This window comes from Corylus avellana, chromosome ca1 (genome assembly GCF_901000735.1).
Source record: "Corylus avellana chromosome ca1, CavTom2PMs-1.0".
NCBI lineage: Eukaryota > Viridiplantae > Streptophyta > Magnoliopsida > Fagales > Betulaceae > Corylus > Corylus avellana.
The window spans coordinates 36,535,437-36,558,026 of record NC_081541.1 but is presented as its reverse complement, the minus strand read 5'-3'; the positions used below and the strand labels follow the sequence as shown (position 1 = coordinate 36,558,026).

General features: G+C 36.4%; 3 protein-coding genes across 4 annotated transcripts; 1 reads left to right on the top strand and 2 right to left on the bottom strand.

Moving 5' to 3' along the window:
- The first annotated feature begins 713 nt into the window (after positions 1–713).
- Positions 714–4,455, top strand: LOC132167568 (GDSL esterase/lipase At1g29670-like). The gene is made up of 5 exons (XM_059578579.1): positions 714–1,013; positions 1,190–1,314; positions 3,008–3,256; positions 3,776–4,022; positions 4,108–4,455. Exons 1-5 carry the CDS (start codon positions 758–760, stop codon positions 4,320–4,322), a joined length of 1,092 nt encoding a protein of 363 aa, XP_059434562.1. The 5' UTR covers positions 714–757; the 3' UTR covers positions 4,323–4,455.
- Positions 4,456–7,535: 3,080 nt separating this feature from the next.
- Positions 7,536–14,066, bottom strand: LOC132171189 (organelle RRM domain-containing protein 1, chloroplastic). Its single transcript, XM_059582441.1, has 9 exons — positions 14,063–14,066; positions 13,840–13,914; positions 13,415–13,655; positions 13,201–13,298; positions 12,951–13,016; positions 8,934–9,023; positions 8,517–8,585; positions 8,323–8,429; positions 7,536–8,092 (listed from the first exon to the last, which is right to left on the bottom strand). The coding sequence occupies exons 1-9, from the start codon at positions 14,064–14,066 to the stop codon at positions 8,015–8,017; spliced, it is 828 nt and encodes a 275-aa protein (XP_059438424.1). The 3' UTR covers positions 7,536–8,014.
- Positions 14,067–18,518: 4,452 nt separating this feature from the next.
- Positions 18,519–21,415, bottom strand: LOC132191933 (exocyst complex component EXO70E2-like). Of its 2 annotated transcripts, none has more exons than XM_059607081.1 (2): positions 21,125–21,415; positions 18,519–20,991 (listed from the first exon to the last, which is right to left on the bottom strand). In XM_059607081.1, exon 2 carries the CDS (start codon positions 20,683–20,685, stop codon positions 18,760–18,762), a length of 1,926 nt encoding a protein of 641 aa, XP_059463064.1. In that variant the 5' UTR covers positions 20,686–20,991; positions 21,125–21,415; the 3' UTR covers positions 18,519–18,759. The 2 variants fall into 2 exon arrangements, with proteins under 2 accessions (XP_059463064.1, XP_059463056.1); XM_059607073.1 differs by having other exon boundaries at positions 18,519–20,987.
- Between the last annotated feature and the right edge of the window lie 1,175 nt (positions 21,416–22,590).

Here is a 22,590-nt window from a genome sequence, read left to right as displayed (position 1 = left end):
TTTTTTTTTTTTGATAAATATGACTTATAGATTTGAGTAATACTAGGGACCATCTTTTTATCTTTCTCAAGCTGATGTGGCTTTCAAAATCACTATTTGATCAAAATTCAAGTATGATTCATCTAAAATTTAATGGTAATTTTAAAAGTCACATCAACTTTAGCTAGGAGGATAAAAAGAGAATAAAATGATAATCCTTGGCATTACTCTATTGATTTACTCCCCCATTAAACCCACAAAGGAATGATCAATTAGCTTAGCTTAAGGCTAAGGTCACGAAGGCAATTAATATTTCCTTCCTAAATTATCAAATTCAATCTATTCTATTTTTCTTATCTTAATTTTTTTAGCTTAATGGGGCATGTTAGACTAAGCCGATTAAGGTATGCGGTGTGCAGTTTGGACTAAATTGTACTTATTTTGTTGAATCTGACACTCAATTTGTAATGTCCCTATGATATTAATCTACACACCAATTTACCATAGGGGTTGCGTATCAACCATTCCAATTTTGAATATTGTATTATTTGGTATTAACAACAAATTATAGCCACATAGGATAGGGGGAGGATGTGTAGACTTACTTTGGGTGAGGGCCAATCTATCAAATTCTTTATATTCAAAAATTTATTTTTATTTAGTAGCTCACTAGAAACTTTGGTGGAGGCTATAAATAGTTCTCTCATGTTCATGATCTTTGTACTACACCGGCCTTCAATCTATCAGATCCTTTAAGCTTTACTTGTTTTGGTTGTCAATGGCATCTCAACTCAAGTCATTGTTTTGGATGCTGCTTATTTTCTTGCTGCTATCAAACTTGCAACAACATTGTAATGCAGTTGGAGATCCACAAGTACCTTGTCTCTACGTGTTCGGGGAATCCTTGTCGGATGATGGGAACAACAACAATCGTTTGACATTGACAAAAGCCAATTATTTACCCTATGGGGTTGATTTCCCCAAGGGGCCTACGGGAAGGTTTTCCAACGGTCGGAACATGCTCGATGTCCTTGGTCTGCATTTTGCCCTTTCATATATAATTTTTTCCTCTTTAGATTTAAGTTTATTTTTGCATAAACTAAAAATTTAAACCACTTTTTCTGCCTTTATATATTCTAAATTAAGTTTGTGTTGAATCTTTCTTGTGATTTCCGAAAGTCTGATGCTTTTGAACACTCTCTCATCACAGCTCAAAATCTGGGATTCGATGAATACATCCCACCCTTTGCTACTGCTAGAGGCGAGGAAATACTGAGAGGTGTCAATTACGCATCTGGTTCAGCTGGAATTCGCTATGAAACTGGAAGAATCTACGTAATTATTGGAATTTACCGTCATCAAGCTAGCAATATATAGAGCATACACATTCAACTCGGCAAACATTTAGCGAAAAATTATTTTGTTTTCTATTTTAGTTAATTACTTTTTAAAAATATTTACATTAGACTCAACATTATAACTATTCACTTTCATTTTCTATTTAAAATATGATTGCTGACTTGTACTTTTCTTTCTAAAAATGATTACAAAAAGAATATTTTCTTAGCTTCTTTGCCTTCGGATTTGTGAAAATATTTTCCTCCCATTCTCCATGGAGGATTTCACATGCATGTTTATTTCACTGCATCTCTCTCACAAACAATGCCAAATCGTTATGTCTTTTGTGCAGATCAAAACTTATTTGACAAGAAATTTTACTACTTACCTTAAAGACCGTTATAATTATAGCTGCCATTTCCAATAGCATCAGCCATTTGTCCTACGTCCCTCCACATTTTATTAATGTTGGAGAAAAATATAAAAAAAAAGCCCCTCAAATTATCGGCCGTTTGCAATATAGCCCTTCAATGTTTATAAGGTACTAAAGTAGCCTCCCAAACTACCAAAATGTATCAAAAATGCCACTTATTTTTTATATTCCTATAATACCCCTATTCTTTTAACAAATAAAATTATAAAATAATTGTAGAAAAAACCAAACAATTTAAAAAAAAAAAAAAAAAAAAAAAAACCAAACAATTTTTTAAAAATAAAAATAAAACCAATGGGCGAATAAATACAAAAAATAAAATAAAATAAAAATTTTTTTTTAAAATAAATAAATAATTTGTCACTGGAGTTGGCCTAAATTACAAATTGCTTCATATCATATTAAAGTAAAATCAATTTGGCAGTTTGATGGGCTACTTTAGTACCCTTTTTTTTTGGAATATTTCAAGAACCGTACCTTTGATTTTACTTTAATATAACATGAAGCAATTTGTAATTTAAGCCAACTAAAGTGACTAATTATTTATTATTTATTCCAAAAAAAAATTGTTTTTGTTTGCCCATTGGTTTTTTTTTTATTTTTAAAAATTGTTTGGTTTTCTTTACAATTATTTTATTATTTTATTTGTTAAAAAAATAGGGGTATTATAAGAATATAAAAAAATAAGTGGCATTTTTTATACATTTCGGTAGTTTGGAGGCTACTTTGATACATTTTGAACATTGAGAGGTTATATTGCAAATGGCTGATAGTTTAGGAAGCTTTTTTATATTTTTCCCTTAATGTTGTCATTCTATAAACGTACAAACAATTATAAATAAAAACTTCAAAAGCTTGGTTTTGAATCTTTTAATTTTATACCTTCTGACCTTCTTCAGCTCTAACTTTCCTTGTCCATCCCTTTCGAGTGATTATGTGTTTCGATATTACCTTTTTGCTAAAAATGGAGCCTTCATATGGACCATGACATAACTTATTTCCTTGTTACTTAAAATGGAGAGGATTCTCCTCAGAAAATTGTGTACCAATTTTATGGAAATGAAAGTACCTAAAAATCATTACTGAAATGCTTCAATTTTTTTTTTTCAAATGTGTTGGTACCAAATTGAGAAATATGATTCTACTTTTTTCTATTCTTGGCAATAGCTTTTCCTTTTTCAAATGCTTCTCACATGCATGTGCAACGGTGTCATATCTTTGGGTAAAAAAACATAAAACATTGTCTTATGATTGCAGGGTGATATAATAAGCATGGATATGCAGTTGAAAAATTACCAAATTACGTTGTCGCAGATCAACAAGACGTTGGGAAATCGAAACATGTCAACCGTAGAGTACCTAAGCAAGTGCATATTCTCTGTTGCAATAGGTACTAACGACTACATTGACAACTACTTTTTTCCGCAGTACTACACTACTAGCCGCATATACACTCCACAACAATATGCTGTTGTTCTCAATCAACAATTATCTCAGCAGTTACAGGTAATTAGCACGCTTTCTTCATACTATTTTTTTTTTTATTTATTTTTTATTTATATATATCTCTAGCAAACTTCACTTACACCCTTGGAATATAATCTGTTTTGCAATTATGATCTTAAAGTTTAAAAATTTGCAATATCAGTATCTCATGTTTCGGCCCCTTTTAATTTACTAATTTTTTTTGTTAAAATGCCTAGAATGCAGCACCCGTTTGTGAAAATTCAAAATACTGGTGATCCACGATTAGCTAGGGGATCACAGACCTATGGTGTGGGCATGGGTCACAAGAATTTTAATTTTAAATTTTCACTTTTTTTTTATTAAAAAAAAAAAAAAAAAAAAAAGGACGTTTTGGGCATTTTAAGAAACAAATAGATGAAATTAAAAGATTCAAAACGTGAGATATTAACATTGAAAATTTGTAAATGTGGAAGTTAAGGATTGAAAAACCATTTATAGTTGAGAGTGTAATGAAAGGTTCTCATATTTTCTCCTAATTAATGGCTCTGTTGATGCTAGACTTTGTACAAGTCTGGGGCAAGGAAATTTGCCCTTTTTGGGCTGGCTGCGTTAGGTAATATTCCATTTGAACGGAGTTCATGTGGAAGTGGAAGCAATGGCTCTGCATGTGTGGACAACATCAACAATGCAACCCAACTTTTCAACGTTGGGCTTAAATCACTCGTGGCTCAACTCAATACCAATCTAACCAATGCTACTTTCATCTTCATAAATGTTTCTGGAATTGAGTCCAGCCCACCTATAGGTATTTATATTGCCTCTTCAAATCTCATAATATATATTCTTTATAGATTTAGTACTAATGAGATTGAGATGGAATTTTGTGTCAGCTTCCAAGGTTGCGAATGTTTCCTGCTGTGAAACATTGCTAAATTTAATATGCGTTCCATTTGGAAAGATATGCAGTAATCGGACCAACTATAAATATTGGGACGGAATCCATCCGACTGACGCCGTATATGCGGTGTATGGCGAAAGAGCATACAAAGCCCAGTCTCCAAGTGATGTTTATCCGTTTGACGTCAACCAACTCGCACAAGTGTAGGATATGGGAAGAGAGGATTTTTATGTCAAGTCTATAATATAATAATACATTGCTTGGATTTGTGTTCCAAGTGCCTCGAATCTATTACGTACTCTTAATAAAGCAATAAAGTTTACAGAAATTATCTTTTTTACGTTTCTTGTGCATCTCCGTATATTTTTTTTTTCAAATCGACCATTAAATCTTGCACATAAAATATATGCACAATGGAAAGAACGATCACAAGGTACTTTCACCTATTCTTGAGAAATTGATAATGGACGAAAATGTTCTTTCTTATTCTTGAGGAATTGACTCCCCCATTATATTTTCTCTTTGATGATTGAATATGATTATGATCAGTGTAGTCTCACAATAACTATTTTCAAAACTAGAGAGTAGCTAGAAACAAAATTATTATGTGCCAAACCTTTATGTGGTATTTTTAGTTTTTCAACCATGGTACCACCCTTGTATGATTTTTCAATCATCACAATAACTCACAAGCAATCAAATGATTTAAACAGAATAAAAAATCATTTATTGCTAACCAAAGAATTCTTAAGAAAACTTTTCACAATTTCATACTCTTTAGGCATAAACTTGAAACTCAGTTTCAAAAATAGCTAAACTTTTATGAAATCAATCTTGTAAAAAAATTCTTGTGTTTCCAATACGTTGTATCAGGTATACAACATATTCCATAATCAAAACTTGTTGTGTACGGAACTAAATTCAGAATCCTAAAGAAGCAGAAAATAACATAATAGACAAAAAATAAATCACACAAGACACCAAGATTTAAGTGGTTCTGCGTACGTAGCAAGCCTACATCCACTAACGAAGACGACCTGGACAAAATTTACTTACAAGAGATGGAGTATAAAAGATAGTAGGGAAAAAATTACTCAAAGCCCAAAACCCCAATACAACCAAATTCGCTCTCACAAAAAAGAGAAAAAATAATACAAGAAAAATTCTATTTTCTCTAAGTGTTGTAAGGTAGAAACACCGTGAGAATACGAAGTGAGGTCACACAAGCTCTCTTTCTATTTGGCTATGCTTATTTTCCGAAGGCTGAATTGTTGCTCCTTCTGTAAGCCCGGAAGTCGGTCAAATTAGCACTCCAAAATCAGCTTGTATAAAGAGTACTCATAGAAAACTAATAAGACAAAAACACCACAAAACCAATCTAAGGGGTAAAAGGACTATGTTGGGCCCGCACTACAAAAGTGATGACTTGAAAATTCAAGTCATATACAAAAGTGGTTCTTTTTCTCATTTTCTTCATTAATTACAAACTAAGTGTGTTTGGCCATGATTTCCAATGCCAATAATGCGTTTTTAAACAAAATTGCAAAACGTATTCCATTTAGAACTACATTTGACAAAAATAGGGTTTTAAAACATGAAATAATTTACGTTTTCAAACCCGCACATAAGAACATGTGTTTTTAAATGTTAATCAACTCTTTTTAAAAATCGTGATTTTACTAAATACTTAACTGCACTTTTAAAAATCATGTTTTCATTAATTAATTGCATTTTGGAATTATTAAATAGCATGTTTTGAAATCGCTAGCTCCGCATCTAGTGACTAGCCTTAACTTACTACTAGCTTGGAATCTAGCGCTAGTAAGATGCACAATGGACTTTGGTGTACCAAAATTGAAGCCAAAGCTTAGCATCTAGTGATCTTAAGTTACAAGTTGATTAAGCTGACCAGAAAAGTTCCTTTTTGAGCTACCATGGTTTTGAGCAATTATGAATGATGGGGTTTTGTGATTGTTGCTGTCGGAGAGAAAATTTCCATAGCTACTGCTATAAGATAAAGTTTTATTCAAAATTTTATTGGAGGAATTCTATTAAATGACTGTCTTTAAAGTTTTTATTCTCATATATATTTTTAAAATATGTATTAATTTAATAGACTGAATTAAAAGAAATTTTCTTTAATCTAATTTAAAAGAAAACTTTACCATTTACTATAATCCATACAGTTGAAATTCGATGATCTACACTAATTATGAGAGTGATGTTAAAATAGCAATTGACGGTATATATATATATATATATATATATATATATATGGCTTTCTTTTTGATAGAAATTATAAAACATTGATGGTAGTCGGTGGCGGATCTACTTGAGGACCTGAAGGGTTTGTTGCCCCTTCAAACATTGATAAAATAAAAAATAAAAAATTAAATTAAAAAAAAAAAAATTTAAAAAAAAAACCTTACTCTGAGAGAACTCTTCAAAAGTGGCAAAAAATATGTCACGTGTGGAGGGATGCGAACAAAGCGGCCATAGTTTAGCTAAGGCGGCAACGCGAGATGTCATAAATATGAATTGGGTAGATGATATTCCTGATTGTATTCGTGACATTGTTTTGATGGAGCTTTCTTCTCTTGATTGATTCATCAATGAGAATTTAGCATTATTATTCGAAGAAAAAAAAAAAAAAAAAGTGACAAAAAATCCAATAAAAGATGAGCAATTCCCAAATCAAGGTCTTTACTACTTCAGCCCATAAAATAAAGATTGATGCAACTCAAGAATCCATTACATTTTTTTTGCGCATTAACCAACCACTTAGATCTATAAACACCACCTCACACAACGAACGAAAACCCACAAACCCAATTCAGATTCAATTGAAAACTTGCAAATTCTGGTTGAGAGAGACCATATGATTGAGAGAAAGTAGGAACAAATCTAAATTACATCCAATAATAACAATCTCCCCCTCATGTCATCAACAAAAATATATAAATATAACAAATCGAAAAACACCAAAGTGAAAACTTTTGAGGAATGTGAGCTTATTAGAATCGTGGGCAGCAACTGTTTGAGGGGTACTGATTGTAGGTGTCAAGCTGCAGCCTTCCCGGTGGTGGTGGAGCTGATGGACGGTTGTGGTAAAACTGACGATGAGGGAACATTTTGGGAGAGCTGAGTCATGATGATTGACGCTAGCATCAGCAGAGGTCGCTTGACGAGCATCAGCATTCCATTAAGGTGTTAGAGGTGATCAGCGGCAGTGGTGAAGACGAACGCACGGTGGGGGAGAAAATGGGTTTAGAAAAAAATTTGGGGAAAAATGAGTTATATTACCGGGGGGAGAGATTAAAGGTTTTTCATTTTTTTTCTTTTTTTTTTTTAATCAGATGTGGCATGTTCCACGTCACTTGGTGGCCTAAAACTTGTATCACAACATACAAATAAAAACCATTAAAAAAAAAGTATCACTATGTAACAGTGATGTCATTTCCATTCAAATTCTCTCATAATGGCAATATGCATATCTTTCTTTCCAGCAAGGATCAAATGATCAGAAATGAACCGCTAGAAAAGTTACACATGAAACAAACCTAGAAAGAGTAAGGCAATTCAAATGTCTCAAACCTAGGTTTTTCTCCTCGATGCGCTTTACATGATAATCGTTTTTGTTTTCATAAACTGTCTGAGCCTGCTTGAATTTACAATTAAAAAAAAAAACACATTATTAATTGATGCAGACTACATTTTTATCTCATAATGTTGATGCAACTGCTGTTTGGCAAACAAGATCTCTTGCAGGTACTCAATGTACAAAATTGAAGTGCCTGGTTTGCAGAATAGCCCAACACCTTGAGCGCAATAGCATGAAATTCTTGCCTGACTTTGATGGCAGTGGCTACATATTCTCTCTCTCTCTCTCACAAGAATTCCTATGTGGGACTGCCTCTGCTGTATCTTGGTGGGTTACTTTTGGCAACATCAACCACTATCATCCACCCATTAATGATCTGCAAGCACCAGTAAGAAAGAGTAGGGCTCAGCCATCAGAGAAAGGAGGATTGGGGGTGATGAGAAGGGAACAAGATCCTCTCCAGTTCATTTGAACTGGATAATATCTAGTTAGTTATATTTGAGAGGTATTTTTGCCTTTTTAGTTTTTTAGGGGACAAAAATACTCTTCCAATATAACTAATTGAAGAGAATCCTAATTCGATGGGAAGGGTGCTGACTGACTGACCTTGCCATTCATCTCTTTGAGTGCTGCACTAGCAGCCTCCTCTGTAGTGTACTCTATAAATGCATAGCCTTTGGATCTTTTAGAAATTTTGTCCATTATAATTTTAACTGTTAAGAAAGCAGTCCATCGGTGTGAGCATACCTTGCTAAGGAACTGAAACATCTCTTTTTATGATCATGGAAATGCAAAAATACCTTCAACAAGCTCACCAAAGCCCTCAAATGCTGCTCGTAAAGTCTTCTCCGACGTATAAAACGACAAGCCTGTTTATAGGTAGAGTGTCATTAGCGAATAAGAAAAGAGGGAGACCTGGAGTTTCAGGCACACAAGAAAAGCTGCTGAATAGAAATTATGATGAAAGAAAATTATATGCTCCCATAAAGGGGAGAAACCATAGTGTGCTTGATGGTATTTTGGGAGACGAGATAAAAACATATTTTAATTAGATAAAATTCAGAAAAGCAAAATTTTACAAAGAATTATTTGAGAAGAAGTATGTCCATAAATTACCAAAAGATTGTTTGTCTTGAATAATTCCCATAAAGTGGACTGCTAAAATATCACATTTACAAGCAAGGAATCTACATGTCAATGTCCAAGTTGCAACATACCAGTAATAAACAGTTTCTTTGTTTTTATAGGGATGGTTTGAGTTGCTTCTGAAGAGTCTGGCAGATCTGTAGACTTCTGTAGATTATTACCTGGAAAATACACCTTGTTTACTCTACAAAGGAAAATATTGTTGCAGTGGTAAACTTTAGATAAAATCTGAATGCCATGGAAAACATTGGAAATGGTTCACCGAGAATTGGATTCTTATAAAGAAAACCAAGAATTATAGTTAGAATAGTTTATAATTTAAGCACAATGATAGTTATATCAATTCTACTTATTCAATCACCACTTCCAAATTTTCTACTGGGAAAACATTAAGAAACATTATAAAGAACCACGATAGAAACATTAAACAATGAGACTCCAGCACCTGGTAAACATTGCATCAATTAGTCTCTTTTGTGGAAGAATTCAGAATCTAATCTAACAGTTAAGAGGTAATGGTTGTTCAGCAAGCATTCATGATCTGTCAAAATCCTAAACTGCAAAATTGAATAAATTGTTGTAAGATTATGAGAATAGGATATGGTGGGATTAACCTATAGACAGGGATAGTAACTTATTGAATGGCATCCAACAACCCACAAGCGTTCAGTGCAAGCACTCATTGTGTACTTCATGACTACACAGTGAGGATAAGTCAGCTTGATTATGGGCTGTAAGTGTTGATTTGACAGTGATCCCAAACATTTACTCTATCCTTAGCCTCCTTATGAAAGAACTGAAATTTTAGAATTTAAGTACGGAAGAAATTTGGAGAATAGGGAAGAATGACAAGATATTTCTAATACTGACATCAATTGAAGTGTGTTTGGCTTTTTGATGTTTGGAAGAATTAGACAAGTGGATTATGGAATCACTTATCCCCATATTGTTGCAGGGATACATGATGTGTTCTGAATCTCACTGTTAAGGTACATCCCCAACCCCCGAACATAACATAAGAAATAGGCCTCGCGGTTACAAGAGAAGTTAAACACTTTAGAACTCAATAAAACACAACAAATCAATCTCAGATGCCAGAGTTATACACTAAGAAAATCCACTGATAAAGGTCGTGTGATAGAACCACAAAGGCGCTATGGAAACTAATGTGCTAATTCTCTTCAGGTACTTGGTAACAGAAATCACAGCTGGTCAAGAAACCGTATGATTTATTTTGAATTTACAGCCAGAAATTTAAAAAACTTTTAGAGACAAAAAATTGATCCTTGACAAATTATGCTACAAAATTTCTTCATCATGTTATGGATAAGGATATCAACTTGGGCTGTTTAGAGCCTCATGTCGTAATATCATTTAAATGACCACCATCACTTATTCTCCACCCATAAAGATCAGTATCATATAACAAGCCACTAACAATTCTTCCACTTCGATTGCAATTACATCTGACTTTTATTTTAGATATCATTGAATACTCTACCCTGTTATGCATATCTTATCTACAACCATCCCTAAATTACTATTGGTATTATGTTAACGTACATTAATAGAGTGACATTAATATAATCCAAGTTTCATATCACTGCAAGTACATAAAGCAGGCTCTCCATTGCCTATGGAATATGGGGTGTTGTTTTCCTTTCTTTTCTTTTTTTTTTTTTTTTTTTGAAGGGGGGAGTGGGTGTCATTCACTCCCTCTCCCTGAATATATTGACCTTCAACTAGCAGTAAAATATGCTTTGCATTTAACCATTGAAGGTTTCTGTTCTGCCCAACAGAATCACCTTGACAGTATCACAATCATCATCATTGACTAAGTTGGACTAACCACTCCTGGCCCCAGCATGTTTCAGAGCAATTGAGTTAGGAATTAAAACAATTTTTTTGTTAATTATTATGGTATTGTAACATGCTCACTAATTCTCGTATTGCATCATTTCCTTTCCACTCATTCGCATAACTAACCAACACCAAAGTATCCCCATAAATGTTGTAGCATATACACTCAAATCTCCTTTTTTTATATGGCCTGCTATTTAAGTCATTAAAAAGGATATATGACATGCTATTTAGAGTTGAGACTTTATTTTTTTTTTATTTTTTTTTTTGTGACGAATAACAAAAATTTTATAGAAAAAGGGGACAAAGCCCTCATACACGAAAAGTATACAAGAGAACCAGGACCCTAGAGGCTAGTACAATCTAAAAAGCATATCAAATCTACCAAATTTCCTGAGACAAAAGAAGGAACATATATAAAAACCCAAGCCCAAAGAGACCTCAAAAACGAGGATTTTTTAAAAAGTACATTGGACTCACTATCCTCAAAGAGACGCCGATTGCTCCCTCCAAATGCTCCACATTAAGAAAGCAAGAATAACTTTCCAGATAGCCTCTTTGAGGTGACCCCGCCCTCGAAATTTTCAGCAATGGAGCAACCGTGGGATGTTACTAGGCATGACCCAAGAGACCGCAAAAATGTTAAGAACTAAGTAACAGAGGATAGCAGAGTACTCGCAATGGATGAAAGGATGATTAATAGTTTCCTCATTCTTTTTGCAAAGGCAACACCAGTTAACTAGATGAAACCCCCACCTTCTAAGATTATCCAAAGTGAGTATTTGACCCATTGTTGTTGTCCATAAGAAGAAAAGGAGAAAGCACTTAGACTTAATTAATACAAAAAGAAATAAGCCTGAGGCCATTTTCTTATATAAACCAGTTGCTACAGAAGTTCAAGTCTTCCTCGACACAGAATAGTGAAATGTTTCACCATACATGGCATTACAATGTTAAACATCCACTATGAGATCACTTTTCAAGGATTATGGATTATAATCTCTTTCCCCTTAACTTTCACTACTAAAACTCGAAGATCATAGACTAAGCAATTTACTTTTCCCCTCATTTACCATGGTATTTGAATGTTCTATCCACTCATAGTTATCACCCACAGCTAAAGTCCACCTAGTTGCAAGATTTCCATTTAAAAATATAACAAATTGGACCCCTGCCTTTTAAGTCACACCTTCCCTTGCAAAGATATTAGGCATCTCTCTTCCTCAATCATCTAAATTCTTTTTTTCTTGCTCAAGACTTCTAGCAACTGTGCAAGACATTTTCTACTACGAGATTGGCTACACTCACCTCTTTCTTTCCCCAGCATCACATACCTTCCAAATCTGCTTATATTGGTAAATCTTCTGCAAGCCATATGTTATTAAAAGTGTCTTAGTTTTAATTATCATGGCTATAGTTCATACTTCATATTTTGTGTAATTTTAGAAACTAAATCATTTCCCAAGTGCTTAAAGTTTACCTAAAATTGAAAGTTTAATTGCCTGCTACTCTAGCTGTTCACCTCATACCTGACATGATACTGCCCGTCAGGTAAACAAATCTTTTCTGTCTATCGTCAAGTTCTGCCAGAGGACAGCACAATTCTCTTCATCTTCTTGTCTTTTCCTTGCGGTAAAGCTCATTTCACAACCTTCACTGTCTGTATCAAATTTCAGTCCACTTTTATAAAGTCATTAATTGAGATTTTGTGCATTCCATTGCAAGGTCATGCTCTACCACAAACTCAAGAATATCTTCTGCGACATAATTTTCATTTGCTATACATTACTAAGTCTTCCCAAGTCCGAAGCACAAGTAGAACCAGGGAAAAGACTCATCTCTGCTACAAAGAAGTTCATCCGCTATACAATTTCATTGCACAAACAATTTAGTTAATTAAGGATTATCATCTCGAAAACACATATTTGTTGTGACCTGACACAAATAATGCTTAATAGTGCTACTGTTATTTACTTTCATTGACACACAGGCCTATCAAGCAGCAATGATCGGAATACCAAAAAAGGAAAAAGAGTGCTCGAAATTAATTAGTTCATATATTTAATATATGTCTGAGGTCAAGATTTCAATATATACAATCATGCTCAAAGAGAGAAGTAAAATTCTAAGCAGGCGAAAGCATGGATGATATTATATCTTCTCTAAGGTAGAATTGCAAATAATATTATATGAAAAAGGTTGTATTTAAATAAAACAAAGGGAAAAACCTCCATAATCCTTATTCTTTGACTCAAAATTCTTGTCTGGCTGAACAGATAAAACACCAGGTACACCTGCACCATATGGAAGCATTAAATACATCAATATCACAAACATAGGAGGATAAATTACTATTGAATTTTGATCCAATAGTAATTTTAAAAGTCACATCAGTTTTGGGATGATAGAAGAAGAACATGAGGGTGACATTTAGAATTACTCATGTAGCAAATAAAGAGAGTAAACACAAATACTAACCAGCCAGTTCCTGTGCACATTCATCGTCAAGTTCACAACAGAATCCAAAGTTTGACTGCCAAGAAACATGATATATACACATTTGTGCATCCTTCTCACTAAAAAAATTATTACTCCAATTTCAGGGTAAAGAGAACAAAATGATGCTCTGATGGAAATGGCACAATCAAATAGAACAGGGGAAACACAAGAAGCTCAAACGTTGTTTACTTACTTCCCCAAAACCTTGGTCAGTGTTTGACCATAATAATCGACCATTTGAGCCTTTGTAACAACTCCGACGCCTGGCATGGCCATTCGGACAAGCCAGTGTTTGGTATTCCCCATAGGAAACAACACAGTACTTCCAATTTGTGAGCTTGATAAAATACTTGATTGAATGCTTGAAGAACCGAATGTATTTTTAACAGAACTATAATCTGGGTCAGGCCTAACCGATAAAACCCCCGGTAAGCCTACAAGACACTCACTGAACATTAATAGTAATAATAAATTAACAACACTTCTCACAATTTCAGTTTCTCAACAAACACAAAATCTAAAGCACCAATAAGATACAGAATTGAAGCACAGTCAGATGATTCGGTCTACTGCAAACTAGAATCGAATCAAAGAAAGTGAAAAAGACCAGAAACTTACAGGCGAGCTCCCGGGAAGTTTCTTCATCAATGTCACAGCAAAAGCCGAACTGGGTATCCCAATTGTTAAGTATGACTTGAATTAAAAGTCATGGTGGGACCCAATATTTTGTCTCCTTCTTCAAGTAGGAGAGGTTTTTTGGTTCAACCGGTTTACTCCTTTTGGGTTTAGGAGACTTTTGTCCAAGTTTGTTTTGGAGTCCTTCTCCTATGTGTTATTGGACTCATTGTTTGACTTATAGTAGAAGTCCTAGACCAACATGTAAAAGGAGAGTTAAAGCTTCTATATAAGGAACAAAGCACAAGGTGAATTTGTGTGTGCCAAAAACGTGAAGCACCAAAGGGAGGAGAAAATAGAGAGAATTTGAGAGAAGGAGGTACAAGGGCAGCAAGGGTGTTTTCTTCTTGGTGGTTTTTGGAGGAGCCAAAAACAAGTGATTAGAAGAAAAAGGGTGCTGCAGAGTGAGAGAAGAAAATAGAGATCAGCCGCCATCTGTTCCAGCAGAAGAAGAGTTTGTACATCTGTCTTTTGTATTTTTTTTTAGGAATAATCTTTCTTGTGTGATAGTGAGATTTGGGTGTATTGGGGCTTTGGGATCTGAGTGATTTTTTCTCTACTATTTTTGTACTCCATCTTTTGATAGTGAATTTTTCCCGGGTCGTCTTCGCCAGTGGATGTAGGCTTGTTAAGCGGAACCACTTAAATCTTTGTGTCGTGTGTGATTGCTTATCTTTGTTATTCCCCATTCTTCTTATTTTTCGCATCTCACGGGTCTTAGGAAATGGGATTAATTTCCTAACAACTGGTATCAGAGCTTTTGGTTCGAGTGGGAGCGATGGCAAGTGAAGAAGGAAAGATGGGAATCGAGAAGTTCGATGGCAAAGATTTTGGGTTTTGGAAGGTACAGATTGAAGATATTCTTTATGGCAAGGATCTTCATCAACCTCTTTTGGAAGAACAACCCAACGACATGGATGATAGCGAGTGGGCTCTGCTTGATCGTAAAGCCCTAGCAGTTATCAGGTTATCACTGTCAAAATCAGTTGCACACAACGTTGTAAAGGAGAAGGCCGCAGCAGGTCTAATGAAGGCTTTGTCAAGCATGTATGAGAAGCCATCGGCTAACAACAAGGTGCATCTGATGAAGAAATTGTTCAACCTAAAGATGGCGGAAGGAGCTTCGGTGGCACATCATCTCAATGAGTTCAACACCATCACAAATCAATTATCCTCAGTGGAAATTAATTTTGATGATGAGGTTCGCGCATTAATCGTCTTGGCATCTTTGCCCAATAGCTGGGAAGCAGTGAGGATGGCTGTGAGTAACTCTGTAGGAAAGAGTAAACTAAGCTATGAAGACGTCAGGGATTTGATTCTCAGTGAAGAGGTTCGCAGAAGAGATGCGGGTGAAGCCTCTTGTTCTGGTGCTGCTTTAAACCTCGAGACTCGGGGCAGAGGACAAGACAGAAACTCTGGTTAAGGCAGATCAAATTCCAGAAAAGGGAGAAGCAAATATAGATTTAGACAACAACCTGAGTGTTGGAACTGTGGCAAGACTGGCCACTACAAGAAGAATTGCAGGGAACTGCGGAAGGAGACTGAGAACGATTATGCAAACGTAGTGACAGAAGAAGTATATGATGCCCTACTTCTTTCAGTTGACAGTCCCCTTGGTTCTTGGGTCTTAGACTCAGGAGTATCTTTTCATACGATAGCGATCCGTGAAATTCTCGAGAACTATATTGGTGGAGATTTCGGGAAGGTGTATTTGGCTGACGGAACGGCGCTGGATGTTGTGGGCTTAGGCGATGTTCGCATTAGAGCTTGGGCACATGAGCAAGAAAGAGATGAAGGTACTTATGTCAAAAGGGAAACTACCGGGGTTAAAGTCAGTTGAGTCTGATTTGTGTGAAGGCTGCATCCTAGGGAAGCAGAAGAAGGTGAGTTTCGCAGAAGTTGGCAAAGCACCTAAGCTTGGAAAGCTGGAGTTGGTACAGACGGATTTGTGGGGTCCCGCACCAATGGCATCTCTTGGAGGCTCACGGTATTACATCACATTTATTGATGACTCAAGCAGGAAGGTATGGGTTTATTTCTTGAAAAGTAAATTTGATGTATTTGAGACTTTTAAGAAATGGAAGGCCATGGTTGAGACTGAAACAGGCTTGAAGCTCAAGCGTTTGAGATCTGACAATGGAGGAGAATACGAAGACAGGGGGTTTAAACAGTTTTGTGCAGTGAATGGGATTAGAATGGAGAAAACTATCCCGGGAACACCACAGCAGAATGGCGTGGCTGAGCGCATAAACCTGATCCTCAATGAGCATGCTCGAAGTATGATGTTGCATACTGGGTTACCAAAGACTTTCTGGGCTGATGCAGTTAGCACTGCTGCATACTTGATAAATAGGGGGTCTTCCGTTCCCTTGAGCCATAGACTACCAGAAGAAGTCTGGAGTGGAAAAGAGGTAAATCTTTCACATCTGAAAGTTTTTGGTTGTGCTTCGTATGTCCATGTTGAGTCTGATGCTATGAGTAAACTAGATGGTAAATCTAGTAAGTGTTTCTTCATTGGATATGGAGATGAGGCCTTTGGTTATCGATTTTGGGATGATCAAAATCGGAAGATCATTAGAAGTCGGAATGTGACTTTTAATGAGTGTGCTATGTACAAGGATGGGTCAAGTGCAGAACCTGAAGTTACAGAACAGGAACCGAAGAAGTCTGAGTTTGTTAACTTAGATGATCTTTCTGAAAGTACAGTGCAGAAAGAGAAACAATTCGTGGAGGTGGAGCTTAATGAACAGTGTTCACTCACGGATGAATGTGATGACAGAGAATCTTCAAGAAACTTACAGCACCGGGAAGAGTCTTATTCTTTAGCAAGAGGCAAAGAGAAACGTGATCGAAAAGCAACAAAGAGGTATGGCTTTGAGGATATGATTTCTTTTGCTCGAGCAGCTAGTAGTGGAGATCCATCGTCTGTTCAGAATGGTACGCTGAAAGAGGTAGAGTCACTACGGAATGGTAAAGCTTGGGAATCGGCAGAATTACTCAAGAGAAAGAAGGCTAAAGGGTGCAGATGGGTCTACAAGAAGAAAGAGTCATCGGAGAAAGCTGTACGGTCGACGGGACAGATAGGGAGGCATGGTGTTATGTCTAAATCAGGTCCTATGCTCAAGTTCAAGAGACGCTTGGACTTGAGGGACACTTGTGGAGTGTGATTGCCCTTGGGGGCTGAGGCGGAGACATCCGGAGGAGACACGTTTTGGTAGACTTGATGGGATTCAAGTCAAGGTGGAGATTGTTAGGTGTGACTTGCCACCCATCACACGTGGGCCCCACTAGTTCTCTACTCCTTTTGGGTTTATGAGACTTTTGTCCAAGTTTGTTTTGGAGTCATTCTCCTATGTATAATTGGACTCTTTGTTTGACTTATAGTAGAAGTCTTAAACCAACATGTAAAAGGAGAGTTAAGCTTCTATATAAGAAACAAAGCACAAGGTAAATGTGTGTGTGCCAAAAACGTGAAGCACCAAAGGGAGGAGAAAATAGAGAGAATTTGAGAGAAGGAGGTACAAGGGCAGCAAGGGTGTTTTCTTCTTGGTGGTTTTTTGAAGAGCCAAAAACAAGTGATTAGAAGAAAAAGGGTGCTGCAGAGTGAGAGAAGAAAATAGAGATCAGCCGCCATCTGTTCTAACAGAAGAAGAGTTTGTACATCTGTCTTTTGTATTTTTTTTTAGGAATAATCTTTCTTGTGTGATAGTGAGATTTGGGTGTATTAGGGCTTTGGGATCTGAGTGATTTTTTCTCTACTATTTTTGTACTCCATCTTTTGATAGTGAATTTTCTCCGGGTCGTCTTCGCCAGTGGATGTAGGCTTGTTAAGCCGAACCACTTAAATCTTTGTGTCGTGTGTGATTGCTTATCTTTGTTATTCCGCATTCTTCTTATTTTTCGCATCTCACGGGTCTAGAGAAATAGGATTAATTTCCTAACAGAAAGCCCCATGTAGAGTTTCAAGAACTTGGTGCATCTGAGGTAGAATAGGAGCACCAAAACAAAAGTGACAACAGCCACAAACACAAGGGAGTTCAAAAGGTCACCTAAGAATTTGACATACCAAAACAATTAATTAGGAAACTGACAGAAAATGACTAGAAACATAGTGCATTGTACCACCACATCATTGAATTTTCTGAGGTCTTGAAGTCTTCGTTCTTATAGTTGGAAAATGTCTGGTCACTTGCTTCTGGCTTTAAATGCCCATCTAAAGATTTCACATATGCATGTATCTACCCCCACAAGGCCACATTGAATCTGTCGTAACATTAATTAGATGCCTATGTAGAAGTAAAATGCAAGTAGCTGGTGCATGAATGAAATCCTAGACCAAATATTTTTTGGGAGTCAATTTAGAAATTATATTTTTGGTCCATGGAGTGGGACTAAATCCTGAGCCAACCATGTAAGATGCTTTTGCCAACAAGATTGTACTATGAGAGCTTTGGTAAATATCAACATATCTGTGGACTTTCTAGTTTCTACATGGAATTTTGCCCTTGAGAACTATATATTCTAATCACAATTCAGACTTATCTTTGAACAAGTTGCCATGTGTTGGATCATGCAACCAGTCAACCACCATCATTTGATCGGCAACAACATCATTATCCCAGTTGAAAATCAGAACAGATGGGACAAGCGTGTTATTATAATCCAATTGAATTGTACATATTCATGCCTATAACCCAAATTGACATTATCCCAGAAAAACAAGACCGTTTTACAAGAAATTACAGCCAATTTTGCTCAAGAACTTTGCCTATAGGCGCACATTTGATATACAATACACACATTTACATCAATGACATTCATAACATAACTAGGAGGAAAAGGCATGACAAGAAAATGCTAAAATCAAAACCATGCAGGCTCCTTCCAGCGAGAATTCTGCAATGATCTTGATGATCCGTCAAAGAAATCCAAGATATAATTCTGCAGATCATCAGCAGTGTACTTGATGTACTTGTCACCAATGCTGGAAGAGTTTCTCCCTGTAAAATTCCTATATGCATGGACTACTTTCTGCGAAGTCGAAATTTGTAATTCTTCTCGGAGCTGAGAATCTGGGATAGACCACCCTGTCTGGCTCTTGTATACCTCCTCAAAGGCAATGCAGAAACCCCTGCACTTTTCATTGAGACTCGCCTTTGAAGCAGAACCATCATCCCTAAGCAAAGAAAGGACCAAACTCCACGTCGCCCTCTGGTAGCTTGTTGCGTGCTGCTGGAATTTAACAATATGCTTTCGGATCCAATCATCTCCAAAGAAAAGCCTGAGTTCAGAGCCCTTAACCTTTTCCACCATGTAGTGGAAGTTGTTCATTAGAAAAATATGTTGCAGAGCAGCATCCTTGTATAGCTTGGATTTGCAATCAAGGTTGAATTCTAGGGTAGATGTGATTGATCGAAGGCGGCAAGCCAAGTGACCATATGTTAAAGAAGAAGAGATGTGCCCGTTCTCCGGCGGATTTGAATCGGCTGTGTCGTGGTCCTTGAGAAGCACATTAAGGGCATTGCAGTATATGGTAAGGGTCGAGATATGATTCATTACATACTTGGTGAGAGGGTGTATTGCTCCTTTAGGAAAAGGGCTGGTTGATCCATTAGCTGCAATGGCATTTCCAAATGCCATAAATGTTGCTCTCGCAGTATCAGCCAATCCCCTATGAAGCTCGTGGAACTCAATCCTAACCCAAGCACCAGCCTCTTCCGAGAATAAAGTATCTATATACAGAAGATTATCTGCCACAACCTCATACATGTCAAGCAAGCAAAACAGCTTTTCTGGTCCATGGGTTTCCATAGCTATGGCCTCACCAAAACTCAGAAGGGGTAACAATGATACCTTTGATATGTCGGCAAAGCATAATGGACTAACAAATCCAAAATCTCCCGAAATCTGGTCGCAGAGCCGTTTTTCACTTGCAAGATACCGGATGATGATTTTCATAGCACGAACCCAGTTTTTGATCTTGGAGCTCAAGCTATCCCACTGCATTTTTAGCACATCCTCAATGCTTAACTTTTCCACTTTTAGAATGATCAAGTACTCCTCTAATGCATCTCTCCTGGCGCTTATGAAAGCCTGGCAGAACTCCTGATGGTAATTCGAAGCAAACATGATATCTGCTATGGACTTAAGATGGGGAATTACATGTGGATCGACCAAGTCTAGAATATATTCCTCAGATTCACTGCCACAAAAATTTCTTTGGGATTCTTCTTCAAATGCTATGTCCTCAACTGAAACAAAGGATTCATCATACACAACATCCCTTCGCCAAGAGCGAAAAGACATGTATTCGGGCTCAAAGTATTGCTTGTGCTTAACAAGAATGTGGATTAGCTCTTCCTCAAGCTTCGACATTGCTATCTGCAAAAGGCTTTCGGCCCGGTTAACAAGTTCCTTATGCTTCCTATCTTCATTAGCAGACAAACTTCGAAAACCTTCTACCAATGTTTGAATGTCATGAACAGATTTCAAATACTGAGAAGCCTCCAAGGGTCCACAGTCCCATATAAACGATTGTCTTGACTCCCAACCCATGATCTTCTCCTCAGAACATCTGAACTGCTCCTCGACCTCTCGGAATCCCGGACCCCTGCTTTCAGTGGTGATTATATTCATGGAAGACAAGTGGCTGTCAAGCTGTGAGAGGATTTTTCTCAAATCATCATTAAGGATTTTACTAGACCCTAACGCCTTCACTAAGTGCTGAGTTGCAGCAATCACATGTTGATCTCCTTCACAGAGATGAAGTACAGAGCTAAAATCCCCCATACAAACAAAGACAAAGTAGCAGAAGAACTAGAACCTCCTACCCTCTTGAACTGAAAGGAGCTGGAATCACTTCTTTACAAATTCCAACTCATTCATACAGGCAACAGAAAAAGGCATGTATGTGTTCAATTAAGCTAAAACCTCCACTCAAAGCTTTCCCAGTTGGTAAGAATAAATCAGGTTCCAGCTATTTCAGATTACAAAGCCAAAAGAGAAATCAGAAATCTCACACAGCAGTTGTGATCTTCTACAAAAAGGAATTGGATGATCAAAGGCTCCAGAAAGGAAGCAGTACAGCAGTTCTGGCTTAAACAGCACCCAAAATTTAAGAAAATTTAGAGACAAAAGCATGGACAGTTGATGATGCAATACACAAAAGAGAAGGCATAAATTCAACTAAAACTTTGAGCTCCCTAGTAAAGAATAATCACAAACTTACAAGATAAATTCGCAGAGAACAACAAAAGGAAATCAAACTTGAGATTTGAATTCTGAGCAAGAACAGCTGCAGATCATATAGTAGACAACGAAAGCAACAAGATTTGAAACAAAACAAAAAGACATGAAACTAAACGCGTTTTCTTGTGGCAGAGGTTGTTTCTTTCTTCTCTTTTTTCCTCAGAAAATGAAAGAAAGAGTAAGAAAATATGGGTTAGGACACAAAAGACAAGATTGTGAGATTGACAAAAGGAAAATCAAAGGGTTGAAAACTTGGAGGGAAAATGAAGCTGAAGTTTCGTGGGGGTTAGAATTTGGAAAGTCTTGTGGGTTAAGCCCTTCTCTGCAACTTCTACCACCAGATTATCAAAGGGCCTGCCTTTGACTTTTGACTCCTTGACCAATCGTAGGATGACGTGTCACTGTACGGCCTGGTTGGTGAAGATGGTTATCTCAGCCAAAAACTCCATGATTGTAAATGTATTCTAGTTTTTGTCCAGGAAATATTCTTTGACACAAACAAAAAAAAACATCTACATAGACTATAGCAGTACATACTTTGTACACAAAATATGTAAAGAACAAAAAAAAAAAACAGAACATGCTTGTAAATATTCTTGTATCAAAGTTATCCTCAGATCAATATGTCAGGTCAAGCCAAATATTTTACTGCTTAGAATTCACATTCACTAATATTTTTCAACGATTATCGAGTGAAATTTTAAGTTTTTCTCCAAACGGGTATTAAAAAAATATGTGATTATTACATGCATTTAGACATATATCAGTTTAATATAGCCGGGAATTTGATTAGGAAGAAAAGCTCAAAACTTGTAGATGTTTGTTAATTGTTATAAAAGATTAGTCAACTTGTAATTCAATTAGGTGGCCGGCTGAGGTACCTTCCCGGACTGATCTTGTCTAGACTCTAGAGAAAGGGTTGAAGTTTGTTAAACACATGAGGTCATCTTGAGATTGAATGGTGGGTTGAATGTAATTAATATGCATCTGGTTTTTCATTTGGATTCCAGAAAGGTGAGATGAAGGGCAATGCATGGACCGGGACCTAAGCAATCATTGGACATTCTTTATGTTGTTAATTGAACCATTCAAACCGGAAAAAGTAATACCCACAAAGAGCTTATTCCAAAAAAACAAGTTAGCCAGGCCACATAAGTTTACCTTCTCTCTGAAACTGTTATCTATAGGCAAAAACATGGTAACAACTATATATAGAGATTCAGTGTAAAAGAGATGGGAAAGCCAGGAGGGGAAAGTTCGTACCTGATGAATTTTACTAAAAATGTAATATCTAGAGTTTCAAATCTCGGATTGGAACAAGCTTTGCGAAAAGTTAACTCAAATATCTACAAAGTCATGTTTCACGAGAGTTTCTTAATTCCGATGTATACTAAGTCAAACGAGCTGTCTAAAAGAAGTCTCAAAAGCCACTGTTTGCTATCCTGT